General features: G+C 38.7%; 1 protein-coding gene across 9 annotated transcripts in view; it reads right to left on the minus strand.

Annotated features, from left to right (window-relative positions):
• Nucleotides 1-224: 224 nt before the first annotated feature.
• The window catches only part of chl1b (cell adhesion molecule L1-like b), a 74540-nt gene continuing 57498 nt past the window's right edge, over nt 225-17266 (minus strand). For 8 of the 9 annotated variants that reach the window (XM_077573775.1, XM_077573772.1, XM_077573778.1 and 5 more), the window contains 4 exons: nt 15019-15198; nt 9460-9591; nt 6505-6577; nt 225-2494 (listed from right to left, as the gene is read on the minus strand). In XM_077573775.1, the coding sequence (XP_077429901.1) occupies nt 2290-2494; nt 6505-6577; nt 9460-9591; nt 15019-15198 (590 nt within the window). In that variant the 3' untranslated portion in view covers nt 225-2289. Of the gene's footprint in view, nt 2495-6332; nt 6414-6504; nt 6578-9459; nt 9592-15018; nt 15199-17266 lie in introns of all 9 variants that reach the window. The other variant, XM_077573779.1, reaches the window with a different exon arrangement.

The raw sequence follows: 17266 nt of genomic DNA on the forward strand, positions 1-17266 counted from the left end.
TGCTCCATTGCCTTTCTGAGTCCGTGCTTTTGATTTCTCATGATTGTTTTTCCCCCAAAGCCAAATGTTTCAACAAAGTCTTCACCTCTGAAAGATGTTCTGCTGCACCGATTGTTTACGTCACATAGTGATTTGGATCTTATAGTACAGAAGTCCTCTTTCATTTAAAAATAATCAGCTCAATTTCTGCTAATTTCTGTGTTTACCAAAGGCATATAGCTGCAGAAAATGGAGATTTTTATTTATTTTTTAATCCACGTGGTCATCACTTTTGGGGTGGCAATGTACCTACATAACATTTAACCTGAGAGATGAGTCAGGAGGCAAACAAGTTATGTACAAAATTTAAGAAAAGGCAATTTAATACATCAAAAAACACAAATTAATCTTATGGACATGCAAAATGGCAGATTCTTTTTTTCTTTTTTTAATTTTATAAAACAATGCAGTGACTGGTGCTAGACTTGATGTAAAATAGCAATGGAAGTGTCAACTGCATTAACAGATGTTTTTCCAATATGACACACTGAAATTATGTAATTTGCACAAAAATATGTGTTCAGAATTTGAAATGACCTATTCTATACATTCATCATGTGACATTTTGTGGGCTGTTATAGCAAGCAAACAAGATTTACCATATTCCTTATGAGGCATAATGACAACATATTTACTTCTAACATCAAGAGAAGCAGGACTCAAAAATATTTATGATGTGCAGTAAAATATCACTGGAAAATAATAAGTTAATAAGTAAACTTTACAGGCAGATCACACTTTCAATACATCTGAAACAGGAAAAAAAAAGAAAAATTGCTGACAAAAGAATAAAGTTGAATTGATGAATTTGTCTATCCAAATAACATTGGGGCTCATTCACTAATAATGCATAGAAACGTTTGCAATATCACCGTTGGATCTTTATTCTATTCTCCAAAATAAGTCTCATCAGAGAGCTTGCAAAAACAGAAAATGACAGCATACAATAATGTGAACCATTTGTAATTAATTCCAAAGTTAAATTTGACAATGCTTCGCACAAAACATGTATAGAGAAAATAAGGAGAATGAACAAAAGTTTTTAAAATAGATATATACGTAGTAGTAAAAAATAAATATAGAATAGCAAAAACACATTTGCAGTTGACCGAATTCATGAAATTTGTGTTGGAACCACTCACCGAAGATATGTGTATGCCGGTGGGCGTTATGCCCACAAGTATACTCTGTTGTGTACCGCCTTGATCTTTATGATGGTTGTTTGCCAACTGTAAATTTCTGGTAATGTTCGAGATTTTTAGCCTGCATATGTACTTGCAACAACTTTGAAACCATGAATTGTAAGTGGTTAATGTCTTTTCCGATTGCACAAGAAAGCTGGGCAGTCATTATTTGCGCATACGCGTAGTTTGAGGAATTCCTAAATGTGCTTGTAGCGTACTCTCATATTCAAGCACAAACATTTGAATCACAGATTTGTGCATCAAACATGCAAGCGCACAACAAATTTACACTTACACACTGCTAGTGAATGAGGCCCAATGAGGGCAAAGAGAATTTAGTGTAGAGCCAACAACAGTAATTAAAAAACAAACCCTCTACGTATTATTATAGTAAAAATTATAATAAAAGACACTTCACATACAGTATGCACACACACATATATATATATATATATATATATATATATATATATATATATATATATATATATATATGTGTGTGTGTGTGTGTGTGTGTGTGTGTGTGTATGCGTGCGTGCGTGCGTGTCTTTCTAATCACCCCCCGCTATTCGCTGGAGATAGGACCTGGGCCCACGAATAGCACAAATCTGCATATATATATATATATATATATATTAAACCACCCATATTCTTTAAAAAAAAACACGTGAATAAACATTCACTTTCCGTTTTCGACAAAAAACAGGCTGAAATGGGGGGGGGGGGTCTGCTCCCCTTGCAAAAAAAATAAAACAAGTAAAAAATCAACCAAAATATATAGATTTTTATATTTTTTTTATCCCGTAAATGCAAATCACAGGTGCTGAAATGGTGTTATGTGAGCGTTGACCTTGTATAAATATACATAAGTAGGTATTAATAGTCATTCAGCTGCAACCAAACAAACAGAAAATGAGGATGGCAGTTCCACTGGCTATGCTGCATTGCATTTGACACAAAACGTATGCTCTGCATCACTATTACATGTGTTCACTTGCACTTGTCCCTCTGAGCAGGTTTAATGAAAACAGTGTGCATGGTGGAAGATGGATGGAAGTCGGGCTGCTCACGCAGGGCTCTGAGCGGTGGCTTTGATCTCAGATGACATCCTCTTCTCCTTACGGCCCGCATACTCGCCTATAAAGGAGCCATCTTCGTTGAAGTGAGTGTCTTCTCCAGCGTAGTCCACCAGGCTGTCCCCGCTGTCCCCTGCTTTGATCTCTCTGCTCAGAGAGCGGCGGCTGCCTTTTAGGGGTTTCTCATCGTTGTCGCTGTTGGAAGAAGCACAATACAGTTGCCATGGATGGATGTTTATTTACTGACAAAAGGCTTTCAATGTTTGTTTTCCCATTATTATGTATTCTCTCCAAAGAATACAATTAGACTGAATGGAAATCATTAAATAAAAGTTTAAAAATGTATTATTTTAACGATTGCTTTATAAAAAGGTTGTTAAATATTTTCACAAAAATATGATAATATTTGAAGCATAAAAGTATAAAAATAATCAACTTCAGAAGAGTAATGTAGGGCTGTTAGATTATAGGAGCTGTGTAAGAACATGCACACGTGGACACAATTGTTGGTTAATTAATGAATAACCCACAGTGGTCACAGAAATGATTGAATCTGACTAAACTAATATAAATAAAGGAATACAATGATCCTACGCATTTGGTGGGGGTGGGGTGGGTGTTAAACTGACTATCATACAACAGCGTATTAGGGATATATATATATATATATATATATATATATATATATATATTTGGGGTTAATATTCTGAGAAAAAAGCTTTATAAAGTGGCAAATTTGTGAGAAAAAAAACTTGTTGACTACAACTACATGTTGATAGCACGGTGGCTATTATTATAAATATTTTTTTAATATACCGAGAAAAAAACATGCAAATTTGCCACTTCATTAACTTGCAAATTTAAGATTTTTTTTTTCTTCCAAATTTGCCACTTTATAAAGTGGCAAATTTGCACGTTTTTTTCTCGGTATATTAAAAAAATATTTATAATAATACGCCACCGTGCTATCAATATGTACTACTAACCCACAAAATTAGATTTCTGCATCGACCCATCACAGGGAACACACATGGTTAGTGGTACACACTGGAGCAGGGGGCTGCTTAAGTGCCTGGGGAGCAGTTTGGAGTATCGCCGGTGTCTTGCTCAAGGACACCAAAACCATGTGTTTGTCGGTGGTCTTGAACGAGGGTCCCCACGGTGACAGGTGATGATCTTAACCATACAGTATATATGGACTCTCGGCTGTGGTGTCCTTGAGCAACACACTCATACCCCAAACTGCTCCCCGGAGTTACACCTTGCACATGCATTGGGTGTAAAAATTCGGCCACACTGAGACACATTTTTCTTCATACTATATGCATTTGGGCTTTGTAGATGTCACTGATTGGGAAATTACAGTATACCACAGCCCATGGGGTGGTCTGTCATGAGTTGGACCACTACAGGATTAATGAAACGTGCACAGATAATACTGCCCCAGAGAAGAGCTACTTTCAAACACTGATTGCTTTCCGCTTCCTGCTGTGTACTGGGTAGTCTGTGCCCAGTGCCAGCAGAAGAGGAAATGGCAGCATTTCAACACTGCAACAGCTCCCTTCAGAAAGCATTGTCTAATGTGCACACCACACTGTAGGCGCTTTGTGACCAGAGGAACTTTTTATACTTTCCAGAAGTTGTTGACATAATTACTCATCTTTTGCATGTGTACATCAAAAAGTAGGGAAGGTACTTTTTGCATGCACGAAAACCCTGTCTCCACCAAGCAGAACCAATCGGTTTAGCCACAACTTGCACTGCCAATCCGCTTGTTGTTGTGCATTCAAGTAAAACGTCAATGCCCGCTTGCCTTCAATGTTGCAGTTTGTTTAGTGCAGCCATCCCCAAAGTGTCCTTCGCGAGCCGACTCACAGACGCTATGTCATGATCAAGCTTGGGTAGGAATGGAATACATGTCACGGTGTTATATAATCAGAATAAAGCATTCCAGCTTGCATTTTGCCTCCTGAAGACTGGAATGAAGGGAGAAATCCCAGAAACAAACAAGAACTGAAAGAGGCTGCAGTAAAGGCCTGGAAAAGCATTTCAAATGACAAATGCAACAGTCTGGTGAAGTCAACGGGTCGCAGGTTTGAAGTTGGAAGTAAGAGTCCGTCCATCCATCCATTTTCTACCGCTTATCCGGGGTCGGGTCGCGGGGGTAGCAGCTTCAACAGAGGAACCCAAGCTTCCCTCTCCCCAGCCACTTCATCCACCTCCTCTGAAGGGATCTCAAGGCGCTCCCAGGCCAGCCTAAAGACACTAGTGTGTGCCGGGTTGTCCCGGGGTCTCTTCAACAGGGAGGCGTCAGATGCCCGAGCCACCTCAACTAGCTCATCTCAATGTAGAGGAGCAGGGGCTTGACGCTGAGCCCGTATTGAATGACCGAGCTTTTCACCCTATCTCTAAGGGAGAGCCCAGACACCTTATGAAGGTAACTCATGTCGACAGCTTGTATCGGCATATTGTTTTTTCGGTCACGATGCAAGTAAGGGTTATGCCACCAAATATCGAATATTATTCACTTTAATTAAGTTAATTTCTTAATAATGTCTGTTCCAATACTTCTGCCCGCTAGTAAAGTGGGTGGCTTCAAACAAAAGGTGTTCTGTCTTGCAGTGTTTAACACATCTAGATGTAAAAAGCATGAAATTTAAGATATAATCCTGAACGTCTAATCTGGCACACAAAGTATACAACAAAAACAAAGGAAGTTGTTCCAATACTTTTGGAGGGGACTGTATATCTGCTACTACAACAAACTAACACTTATACTACTCAGAGATGGGAAGTAACGTAGTACAAATAATTTGTTACTGTACTTGAGTAGTTTTTTCAGTACTTTGTACTTTCCTGAGTATTTCTTTTTTGAAATACTTTTCACTTTTATCCATTACATTTTAACATGAGTATCTGTACTTTTTACTGGATGTGGGACGCCTGCCACTACAGAGGATAATTTGAACTTGATAAGAACACTGCAGTCTGCCAGTCAACAATACGAAAGAAGGTTCAATTATGTCATCAAGGAGTGGACCAGCAACAAGATGAGTGATTGATACTCAACACTGTGGACTTGACGCAGGGCAAGTCGGAGTGTCATCTGGCTGATGTACAGTACACCCATTTTTGCTCCATTACCTAATATCTTTCAAATTGATGTAGGAGGAAACATCTGTTAAAAGTACTTTTTACTTCTACTCGTCAAGTACTTTTCAGAGCCTGTACTTTTTTTACTTTTACTTGAGTAATTGACTGAATTTACTTACAGTAAATTTAAGTAGAGAATGTCAGTACTTTCCCCATCTCTGCTAATCATAACAGTAATACTATTTCTAATAATAGCAGCAACAGCACATGAAACAATATTTTCTGGTCCAATGAAAAAAGCTCCCAGACAATTTGGCTCATAATTTGGCCCTCAGCAAGAACTAATTGGGGAACCTCGGTTTGCTGTGTCACTGGTATGATCGGGGCGGGGAATCCAGGTGAAGAAAGTAAAAACCTTGCCGCAGATTCGCTTTAAACCACAGGTGCTTCTACTCAACTGGCAGGTAAATGACCTCGACTCCACCTGTTGAGTTGAAAGCCAAACTGTTTCAGGTTTTTACTTTCTTCACCTGGATTCCCCAACCTTGCTATTACCATCCCTCCTCCTCAAACTTCAATGCAAAGACACAATCCAGATCAGCGTTAAGCGTGTCAAACCATACAGTGCCAAGCTGAAATGAACTGTACCGGTTGGTGGAAACATGGCTCATGTATTGAGGGATGTTGTGGCATCCACAAGTTTGAAGCGTAACAATGATAAATTCCGTACACAATTTACATGTGAATGCAATCAGAATTGTTCCCTCAAGGTTTGTCCTAGTGAGCATTAAACAGTAAGTTGCTATTCCAACAAATACATATTTTCCCTAGCTCTCTTTGGTCAAAAACCGCCTTGTATCTAATGATAAACAATAGCTAGGTGCAACTACTACTGCAACAACACAAACAGCTCACAATGCTACTGCTGCTTATCACATACGTTACAATTCCCCAGCACCATCAAATTTCTTCTACAGAAGACGTATGAGGCTCTGTGTCGACCTCGTGAGTGTTACTTTCCCTTTGCAGCAATAGGGGAGAAATAAAGAGTAGTACTGAGAGAAGAGGAAAGATACTTTAATAGGAAGCATTGCTTTGAGGGTGCCACTTACCTGTATTCACAAAATGTGTCGTCATTCATACCCTGGGACTCCACGTCTGGATGAAGGTCCTCCTTTTCTTTTACTGCTCACAAAATGAAGAGACAATGGCAAATATATGCTCAAGAGAGATGCAAATGAAAAGTATGGTCTCCCAACACGCTACAATCGAACTCTGCACACTCAGATTGTATGGAGAATAAATCTAAGATTTAATGCAAGCCAGAAAGAGATGCTCTTTGAGCAAAAACATGCCTTGTTAAAGTTCAATTAATTTACATTTAAGTGATTTACATTGTACACACGGGGCGGTTAGTTTTACACAAATTATACCGATTTGAGACAACAATAATGGGAATTTAATGAGAGAACAAAGAACTGAGCTGTGTATCCCTTTTGTTTTCATGACGGCAAATGCGACATAGACACCAACCTGATGGCCATTAGCTGTGAATAATAAATGCAATTACGGACTCTCGAGATCCCGGTAGAAGGGATAAGAAAAACAAGAAAGGAGGGAAAAAAAGTGAGATAACCATAAAGCTTATATCATCATTAACTGCTCACGAACAACATGTGCAGCATTTGCATCTTGTCCCGCTGTGGGCTCTACATTGTTTGAAAATAATGCAACAAATGCAGGACAGAAAAACACATTTCCTATCACTACAGTACTGATATTTTGAGTTCTGCTGGTCTTGCAACTTGTACTCAAGTGCAACTTGTATATATTAAAATTAGAGCTGTCAAACGATTATTTTTTTACAAGATTAATCACATTTCAGAATTTTGATTAATCACGATTAATCACTTAAAAAGGCTTTTTTGACCGCCAAATTTGAAGAGCACCTGTTATGTGTTAATTCTTTCAACAACTCTCATCCTCCTCTTTTTCTAATCAGTTAATTACTTGCATCATTTAAAATCAAGAAAAAAGACCCCAGTAGTTCAACATGAGCAAATATTCTGAATGTCATACGCAAACATTGATTAAATGCTTTACTTTAATGTATGTAGTTAGTTTATTGCGCAAACACAACCTGTGCTACCTTTTTCCGCTGCCAAACTAAAGGATAATCTGTGGTCAAAATTAATAGTGTGATTAATCTGTGTTAATAGATGATCAATGCACTTTTCTTCGTGATCAATCAATGAGTTAACACTTTAACGTTGACAGCACTAATTCAAATTAGAGCTTGGCCTAGCACCCAAAATCACGTTTCTCTAATTGTGTTGACTTTCTGTTAATTTTCGCCACCTACTTTCCACGGACGGTAATGCACCAAAAATATTTGCCAACTGCCAACACAGTAGAAGAAAAAATGGAAGAAAACAAAGAAGAAGTAGTCATCATGGCAACTAATGTATGGTGCATGTTAACTGCGGCCGCTAGCATACTAACAAAAAACACAAAGATTCACTATTTACAGCAGCAAAAGGCTCAAAAAATGACCAGGATTGTATCTTTGGCCGCAATGTGACGTGGGATTATAGTAAAGGTAAGCCATTTTAAACTAAAAAGAAAAAACTTTTCCAAAGGTAGAAGCATAAGTTCCAAATGCAAATGGAATTTGTCAACACACTGTGTTGAACACAGGGTGCATTCGGAAATTCACTCTGATGCCCCAACACCACCCTGAGCGAGTGATTGTTCAGAGTGGCAGTCCGTGCTCCCCTCTTATTGAATTCCGAACACAGCCTATGTTATAAACCAATCATCAGTTCATGCTTGAATGGTTTCCATCTGTACTGCCTGACGAACTGGGCTCCGGTCCTCCCTTTTTGGGGGCACTCTGAATAACCAAACAGCACATTTAAACAACGTTCTGAGTTTCCGAACAGTCGGAGTGAAGCGGTGTGCGTTCAGAGTGTATTTCTGAATAGGGCCCGGTTGATTAATCGGCTGTCAATCATAATCGCCCGATTATTGCCCTTCAAACATCGGCTAAAACAATAGGCCAAATGGCCAATTATTTTTCCCTTAAAACCTTGTTGAAGAAAACCGAAGTTTCCGATGCTGTGAAAGTAACCTGAATGCACCATTTTGTTTGTGTAGCATTAGCAACTAGCAAGTGTGTAGCGTATGTTATTCTGATTATTCTGTTGTCCCTAAGCGTTCTTTAAGCTGTTGGGAGTTTCACATTGCTCGGCAGAGAGCCTGCCGCCATTCTACGTCGCTAGTCACCAAATGGGTTGTGACATAAAGAACAACGGCGGTGTACGTCCAAATAAAGTTTCTACAAAATGTACTGGAAACGATTTTTGAAAAACAAATCTCATAGTTATGTTGGTAATGCCCAAATAAACAATATAGAGCAAACTAGTAATTACAGTTGGGGTTCCTTATAATAGAATTCAATCACAACTTTCTTCTGTACACACTTTAAGTGTGCGCAACATGGCACCACACTGCCCCCTAGAGGCCATATATATATATATATATATATATATATATATACTTTATGCATCAAATATATATTTTTAAATAGTCGGCAGATTAATCGGTAATCTGTATTTTTTCCTGCCAAAAATCGGTATCGGCCCCAAACACTGCATCGGTCGGGCCCTATTTCTGAATGCACCCAAGATTAGGGAACAGGGAGTTTGGAGGCGAGTCCCCAAATACCCAACCCCCCCCACCCCCCCCCCCCTTAAAAAATGTACCAATATGGTACATGTTCTACAAAAATCACCAGAGGTGGCAAATCCAGGTCCAAAAATTAAAAAAAAACTGCCACAGTTTGGCCTTAACCCCTGATGCTAGCTAGCGAGCTAGCTCCCTAGCAGGTAAACGAGTACCATGGGAGCTAGCTAACGAGTACCTGAGGCTAAAGCCAAACTGTGGCAGGGTTTTTATTTTCTGGACCTGCATTTGCCACCTCTGAAAATAAAATTGTTTTATACATATACTGTATAAGGAATATGGAGTGATTATAAAAATGTGTGTGCTTGTACATGAGCACATACCTGAATATTTTCCTCCTTTATTTCTGTTGACAAAACAGGCAATCAGCACAATCAGTGTGAGTAGAGCAATGGCACACAGCAGGCCAATAAACCATCCCTGGTTAGATATTCCTCCGTGGATGCTGGCAAGACCTGAGGAGAAGAATACTCAGTGACTTTGACACGCCTTAACCTTTTTATCGGACGGCTTGATTGAATGTTTACATCGACATTGCCTGTCTGATGCAGAAGCGGTAGTCCAGTGATGGAAACCGTCCAATATTAATATTAAACAGCTAATTCGCCTGTCTAATTAATCAAGTATTGAGCATTATACAAATGGAATTCCTTGATCCATACCGCCAGATTAAATCCTTCAGACAATGGAGGACCACGCTCGACAAGGACACACCTGTAGTCGGTTAAAAAGGGGAGGTCATTTCAATGTAGCCTACAGCTTTTTCTGTTGATTTATTGTTAATTTTTTTTGCTGCAGTTCAGCTGAGCTTTGTACACATGCAGTAACCTAAACCTGAGCGTCGGTCTGCAGAAAACATGGCAGAGTAATAACCCCATCCTGACAAATGCCTGAGATGTTTACAGTCACACAGCCAACTAAAGCCAGAAAAGTCAATTTTGTAGTTATGTACCTTTGCGCAAACACTACCACTCTAAAGTTGGACTTTCTTAGCAACATTCATACCTTGCAAACATGGTGTTAGTGTCATGTTTTGGGGGATAGGGTACACATAAAAGGGTGATTTCACCCCTGCAATCTGCTTTCCTAGGTTTAAATGATTTACTACTAGGGGTAACAAAATTTGTGTTAATTCAAAGTTCCGTTAATGCCACAAATTTTTTTGACACCCGATTAATGACTGCCTTTTACTTGGAATGCCAGTACAGGGGGAATTCCAGTCGCAAACGCAGCAAACACGTCCACGTCAAAATTTAGCTGTAATAAATGTAATAATAATGCATATGTGGAGACTGGGGTCAGGTTTTATTTTACAATTTTACAATGCAGAATTTCACAAGTTACTTCATGTTAAAGATTAGATAGCTCCTTAATATGAAAAGAAAATTGCACTGAGCTGTCACCAACGTCTTAAAAATGAAATGATGCCATCTAGTGGCAGAAATATTACTTCAACACAAATCAATATCACACTCACAGTACAGTATATCTTTTTAATCTTAATTCAATGTTATGAATTATTTAAAAATTACTGTATCAATGACTACAAGATGCATCCTTATTTCAGCCATATATCTTAGTTTAATATTTTTTTCCAATTTGATGTTAACAAGAGTATGAAAATTTAGAAAAAAATATTTTATTGTACATTTTATTGTACATTTAGAACAGATTAATCGTGAATTAACGATTAAAGTCATGCGATTAAAAAATATGTTCGTAAACATTATGACCCGTGTCCCCCGGTTTGATTTGTCTTCACACAGCAAAAATATCAAGTGTTCCAAGCCAAAAGCACAAATAAAACACCAAATGGAGCAAAACTCTTGATGTAATAACTTCTGGACAACCTATCAAACTCCATTACACCAGCAAATAGCCAAGTTCACTTTAAAAGCACAATTGGAGTTCATCATTCTTTTTTGTTCAAGAAGACACGCTGCTATGTGAAGCTGTGTAACTGCAAACACAGTAAACCAAAGACAAACTAGACTTTGATTCAAATAACTAAACGGTACTGGAGTGAAAGCAGACAACGATGAAGTACATGACAGGCTTTATACAATGAATTGCACTTGTGGACAAATATCAATTTGAACAGCAATGCTTTTCAATTTTGTTTTTTCGTCGTGATTTGGTGGGGTGGGCGGCGGGACAAATACTGTACGTAAACAGCAAATATAATGGCAATCTGAATTTCCTATTATTTAATGAAATTGTGCAAATGCTTTTACAAACCGAAGAAATAGAAAGTTACCTGGTAGGCTACTTTTTATTCACATTTTAGTTACACATTTTTTTGTTTCTTTAAAAAAAAAAAAGAAGTCATTTTTATCAGCGATATTCGAATTGACTGACAGTTTGTTTTTCTGAATCTCTTTAATTTACATAATGAAATTCCGACATATCAAATAACTTGGCCTTTTGCAAGTCAAGCGGGGAGGAACACCATCTAATAATGTAGTGAATGATGTGCATCATTAGTATGCCTTGACAGCTGCTGTCGGAGCAGGTCGACATCAATCCACTTCATTTCCCCATGGCAAACATGCAAATCTTGTGTCGTGCCTTCAGCTCAGGTGCTTTATTTACTCAGGTGATAATTCAGCACACATGGACACCTGCGTCTGTGTTGCCCATCCCAACCAGTGCAAATGACACTCTTTGACTAATGTTGATGGATTAGGCTGCGACCATGGTAATTCCAATCATTGGAACTGCACAATGAATTTGACTAAGAGCAGACCTTGAACTAAAAATATCCTCAGGCTGTCTCCTGTGTGTGTGTGTATTTTTTGTCATTGCACTTCTCAGCTTGCTTCAGAAATGCCGGAGAAACCAGCTGTTCAGACAACAGGGAGTTGCTCTAGAAGATGCAGCAGCAAAGTCAAGGGTACTTTTGGATCAGACGACATCACCAACAATTCTGATATGATAACTTCCAACAGCTTCCACTTATCCATTTACCGCACTGTCCTATAAATATCACCCCTTCCCAGTGTGCGCTTCCAAATCCCCAGCATACTTCCGGAGGACATTCTCCTCATTTTCTCTCCGCTCAGTCAACTTCTTGTTTCAATGCGGTACTGCTGCTTAGCTAGTCAGGTGACTGTTGAGTCAATATACTGCCGTGTAGAGTGGGGACCCGGGCCCAAGAAATCAATCACTGACAATTAGATGTGTTTGTAGCATTCAAGTGATGGCATTCTCCAGCTACACCGTCTGGCTAGAGTATAGATCTTGTATCTTTTAATCCCCATGGTACAACAGGGAAATGAAAACTGTATTAGAACCAATTGATCAGTTGGCAGGATCACTCTGCTTGCAATTAGTAACGGCAATAAATCATGCACAGAGACTCATTAACGTGTGGACGGTCAGAACATTTTCATAATTTTGTTTACACGAAGACAACAAAAAACAAATCTAGTGAATAGTGGTATAATAGTTTGGGAATTTTCAGTATTGTTAGTTTTAATTTTGCTTTGAGTTTGTCTTTTGTTTTTTTACAGCAGATTTTTTTTTTTCTGAAAATGATTTGTTTTAGTTTAGTCTAAAAAACTTTTATTTCTTGTATGCAAAATAAAAATCATCATGGTAAATATTGTATATCAAAAATTTAATTTTAATTTAACACATTTTAAAAACAACCATCCACAAATCAAATGGGGGATGAGAATATGCTTTGATTTAACAAAAATGTTTCAACAAAGCAAAAAAGCAAAATGAAGCAAAGAAGGAGAACACTTCTCTTTAGAGTCACGTTTCGGGCTGAGCGTGACACACAAGCAACAAGCACAGCTGTGGCCTAGGAGTGATGTCATCTGGTGGCACTTTTTTATTGACTGCCACCAGATTCATTTTGCCGATTTAGCTTTAGTTAGTTTTGGAAACGTAATACGCAGTTTCCCTTAGTTTTCTTTTTTTAAAGCATTTAAATATATATATTTCATTCACATTTTTTCCTCCCAATTTTAGTCTTAGTTAATTTATTTCATTAGTTTCCGTTAACTATAACCTTGGTAATTGCGAACAAAATACTCTGACAAGACTTTTACAACTTGTTCATTTTATGGCTTTAGTGCTTTATGGTGCCATTTATGTGCTGAGGTTCTACCTATAGTGGACTGAGTAGATTTGGTCATAAGGTACTTGGGAGTACTTGGAGGTGAGGAAGGAGCGGATTTGCCTGAAAAGAAACATAGACCTTAAAGTTATTGTGATAGGGCTCATATTGCCACTTTCTAGTGTTGACATGCATGCTTTTTAACTACCCATTATTTTGGTGTGCATGCGCTTCGACTACTCAGTAGCTTCTAGCTAGATTAGTGACTATTCATGCTGCTACAGTGCAAGACAAATTATACATGTAATATGGTTTATTTAGTCTAGTATGATTCAGCTTTTTCTCTTCATTTTTTGGACCTTGGATTATCATACGTCTCAATAAGAGAATTTCTGTATCGCTGGGGAGACAAGGTTAATAGAGGCTGAATTATCCCTTTGATTGCTAATTAGAAGAATTATTAATGAGGCGACTAGAGTTTAGAAAAATATTTTCTTTTTTTCTTCATAACAATATGCAATAAATGCTTCCTACTGGTGGCAAGGACAAACAGTACACGTTTAATTATCTGCACATACATTATGTTCACTCTATATTATATATTTTTTAAGTAATACAAATCAAATATGCCCCTTGAATGAGGTTTTCCTGTACCCTAAAGTTATGGATTACTATTAGTATTATAATTAGCTGTAACACCGTGTGTGATTGCATGTGTACTGTATGTGTGAAATGCCATGCATCTACTCTGTTCTACATACTGGGGCCATCAGTGGGAGGCAGAGTGAAAGCTGTAGGGGCAGAATAAAAAAAAAAAAAAGAAAAAAATACAGAAGGGACAAGCAAATGCATTGCTAAGCAGGCATTGAAACACATTAGACATTGCATGATCAAAGGTTCCGCTTGAAGGGGAAGCCCTTTTACGCAGCACGACAGCGAGTAGACAACAATGAACGGTGCACTTTCACAGGGTACCAGCAAATATTCTACTACCTTTAATACTTACTGTAATTGTTACACATGCAGTGATGTAAAAAAAAATGGAACGGAATACAGAAAATACAATTCTTGTAATCATTCCTTTCTGCTTTTTAACATTCAAACAAGCAATCATTGACAGAGAGACAATTAAGTTTTGTTTTGCAGGGCTTGCAGCCCAATAACTTTCATTATGGCACAGCGCTAGTAAATTAAAAGCACCGTCTAGTCATCTAGAATGCCTACAGTCTGTTTGTATTGAAACTTAAATATGTTCCTGTTTCATTTCCTCTCCAATTGTTCATGCGACAGAGATTGCCTTCACTAGAGGTGTGCCATGTAATCCTCCACAAATGATGTGTCATGACAAAGGCACAATTATATGATACAAGCTGGATCATTATGCGGACTTACCCAGCGTCTCTTTTCATGATTGCACAATTCATTATCGGAACCTTCAGTTCCTCCCTGCTCAAAGCAATTTTCTTTCTTTGCTGATTGTCTCATAACTTGCACTTTCCATCCAATCAATAAACACTTGCTCTGGCAGTGACAAATGAAAAGTGGCAGGGCAGACATATTAAATTGTTTGTCCACAAATATAACTTACTGGGACAAAAGCAAAGCTTGGCTGCCCAGGCTGCAGCTTTTACAGGCTGAATGCTGTTTGGAAAACAAACCAAAAAATGGCTTTGTTATGCGCCTCACTAAGCCTGGATTATACTGAACAAATTCTGTGCCATAAACTCTAATGTTGTTGTTGCCTTTTAATGTAACACCAACACACACCAGTTTATTCCATCCAATTTACACAATGTTGCTTCCCCCTATTACTCACTTGCTTCAAGAGTGGTGGTGCTCTCCTCACTGGTAATGGGCCCACAGCCCACTGTGGTGCAGGAACGCAGGTGGAACTTGTATTTGCTTAAAGGCTCCAAGTCTCGCAGGGTCCACTTGTTCGTGTCGGGCTTGCTAATGTCGATAGTCTGCAGTTGTCCAACTTCCTCTGTGTTGTTAACTACATTCAATCATAAATTGACAAAAAAAAATGTTACTCTTGAACATTTTAACCCACAGAGGAATCATGAAATTCAGAATGATCTTAAAAGTCGCAGCTATGAAATGCTCTTTGACTAAACTATATGCTTAATATATATATATATATATATATATATATAGCCATTTTGCCACTTGCTGTCGACTGAAAATGTCATTACAGTTTCTCAGGGCTCAGGTGATGACAAATCACGGCTCAGCTAACAAATGTCACATGTCCAAACTCAGAAAACAGGTGAGCCTTGATTGGTCATTACCTGAACCCTGAACCACTGCGATGTAATTTTCAGCAGACAGCAAGTGGCAAAATGGCCGCCCACCGAGGCCCCATCCAGACGGAAGCCAAGTCACGTCGATGTGACACGTCTGTGTTTTTGTTAACTGTTATTTTGCACATCATTGAATAAAAAAATAATAAAATAAATTTAATTAAGCCCCCGTCCAGACGGAAACAAATCTGGTACACACAGAAGCATTTCAAGACTTGCGTGTGTCCAAAAGAAGACGCTGAGGATGTTTGACGGCTGTAATGTATATGCCAAGTCTGGAGTGGCGCTGTAGCGAAGCCAGAGGAAGTTAACAGAGAGCGTAGAAGAAGAATCAGCGAGAAAGACGAACATGTTTTTTTTTTCTAACTTCATTGCAATTTACAGAACAAACATGGCTTTGCATGTATCGAAACAACATGAAAAAGACAAACACAGGAGAAGTGACAATGGCGGGTGATTCAAGTACAACACCTCTTGCTGAAGGTGGGAATAAAGCAGCAAAATATTTTGCTGCAAAAGCATAAGCAAGCTAAGGAGGCTGCGCAAAACGACTATGACACGGCTATCCGCCATTGTTGTTGACAGACTGACGGTTCGAGCGCAGTCACGCGAGAATTGCCGCATACGTCATCAATGTGCGACAATGCGTCGTCATCGAGCTGTGACCATTACGCCATCACTGGAGGAGTATCCTGCGTATGGTGTCCAGATGGATTTTACTGGGAGCATTTTGAAATCTTTCCCCTCTGGAGCCCGGTTTCAAAAGTGAACGGTTTCAAGCTCCGAAATCGCGCCATTGGCCTAAACAGTGTAAGAAACTTGTGAGGATACATTGAAACTGGCTTTCGAGTGGACGGGGCCTAAGATGGATTTTTTTTAAAAATTGGATGCTGCTGCTTAATTCATATTTCACAAAGGCATTTTTATTCAGAATGCCGTGTTTAGACTAGTGGAGGGTGCATAGTATATTATTGGAAAGAAGATTTTTGAATTGACTTCCCCTTTAAAATTTTACTTGAAACCAAAATTAAATGACACCATGGATATCAACCAAATCTGAAAGTGAATGTGATTGTTTTGAACATTGAGTTCCTGACTAAAAATAAATTTGTAAATTTGGCACTGCATTCGATATGATGATCGGAATATTTTATCCATTCTCGTACAGTGCATCTTCCATGTAACAGTTTTATTACAGCAGTGAAACTTGTGAGATGTAAAAGCCATTAAAAGCTGCCATGTGGGTGTAGTCATGTAGCAGCTGCTCCTTAGCTTGAAATGTCACTTGTGTCACTGACAGCACGTTGGCAGCTGAATGCATTATCCCCAACTTTTTGCACATAGCTTGCTTCAAGGGCACTTTGACATACCGTCGTCACATATCAACTAGTACATCAGCTCTATCGCTGAGACACACTGAAAATGTCCTCTCCTGAAATACACTGTGACATTTGGCCCTCTTCCTCAGCTGCCAAATCAAACTCAATTAGCCAAGAAATGTGGCAATAAGATAATGTTGGAAGTGACTCCTAAGCTTTACTTTTACTTTTGTTTGATGAGAGCAGGATGTAATCAAATCCTGTTGGGACTGTGAGCGATTGCGTTGATGTCCCCTGCCAACAGCACAGGGTCAATAAAACGGAACCCTAACAAATTATGACTAGTGGCCTTGCTCTGCATGAGTCAAGGAATGATTATGGCAGACATCACCCTGATATGTTTCCTATACACACATTGTGACCTCATTATGACCACTGTCCC

Source organism: Vanacampus margaritifer, chromosome 8 (genome assembly GCF_051991255.1).
Source record: "Vanacampus margaritifer isolate UIUO_Vmar chromosome 8, RoL_Vmar_1.0, whole genome shotgun sequence".
Classification (NCBI taxonomy): Eukaryota; Metazoa; Chordata; class Actinopteri; order Syngnathiformes; family Syngnathidae; genus Vanacampus; species Vanacampus margaritifer.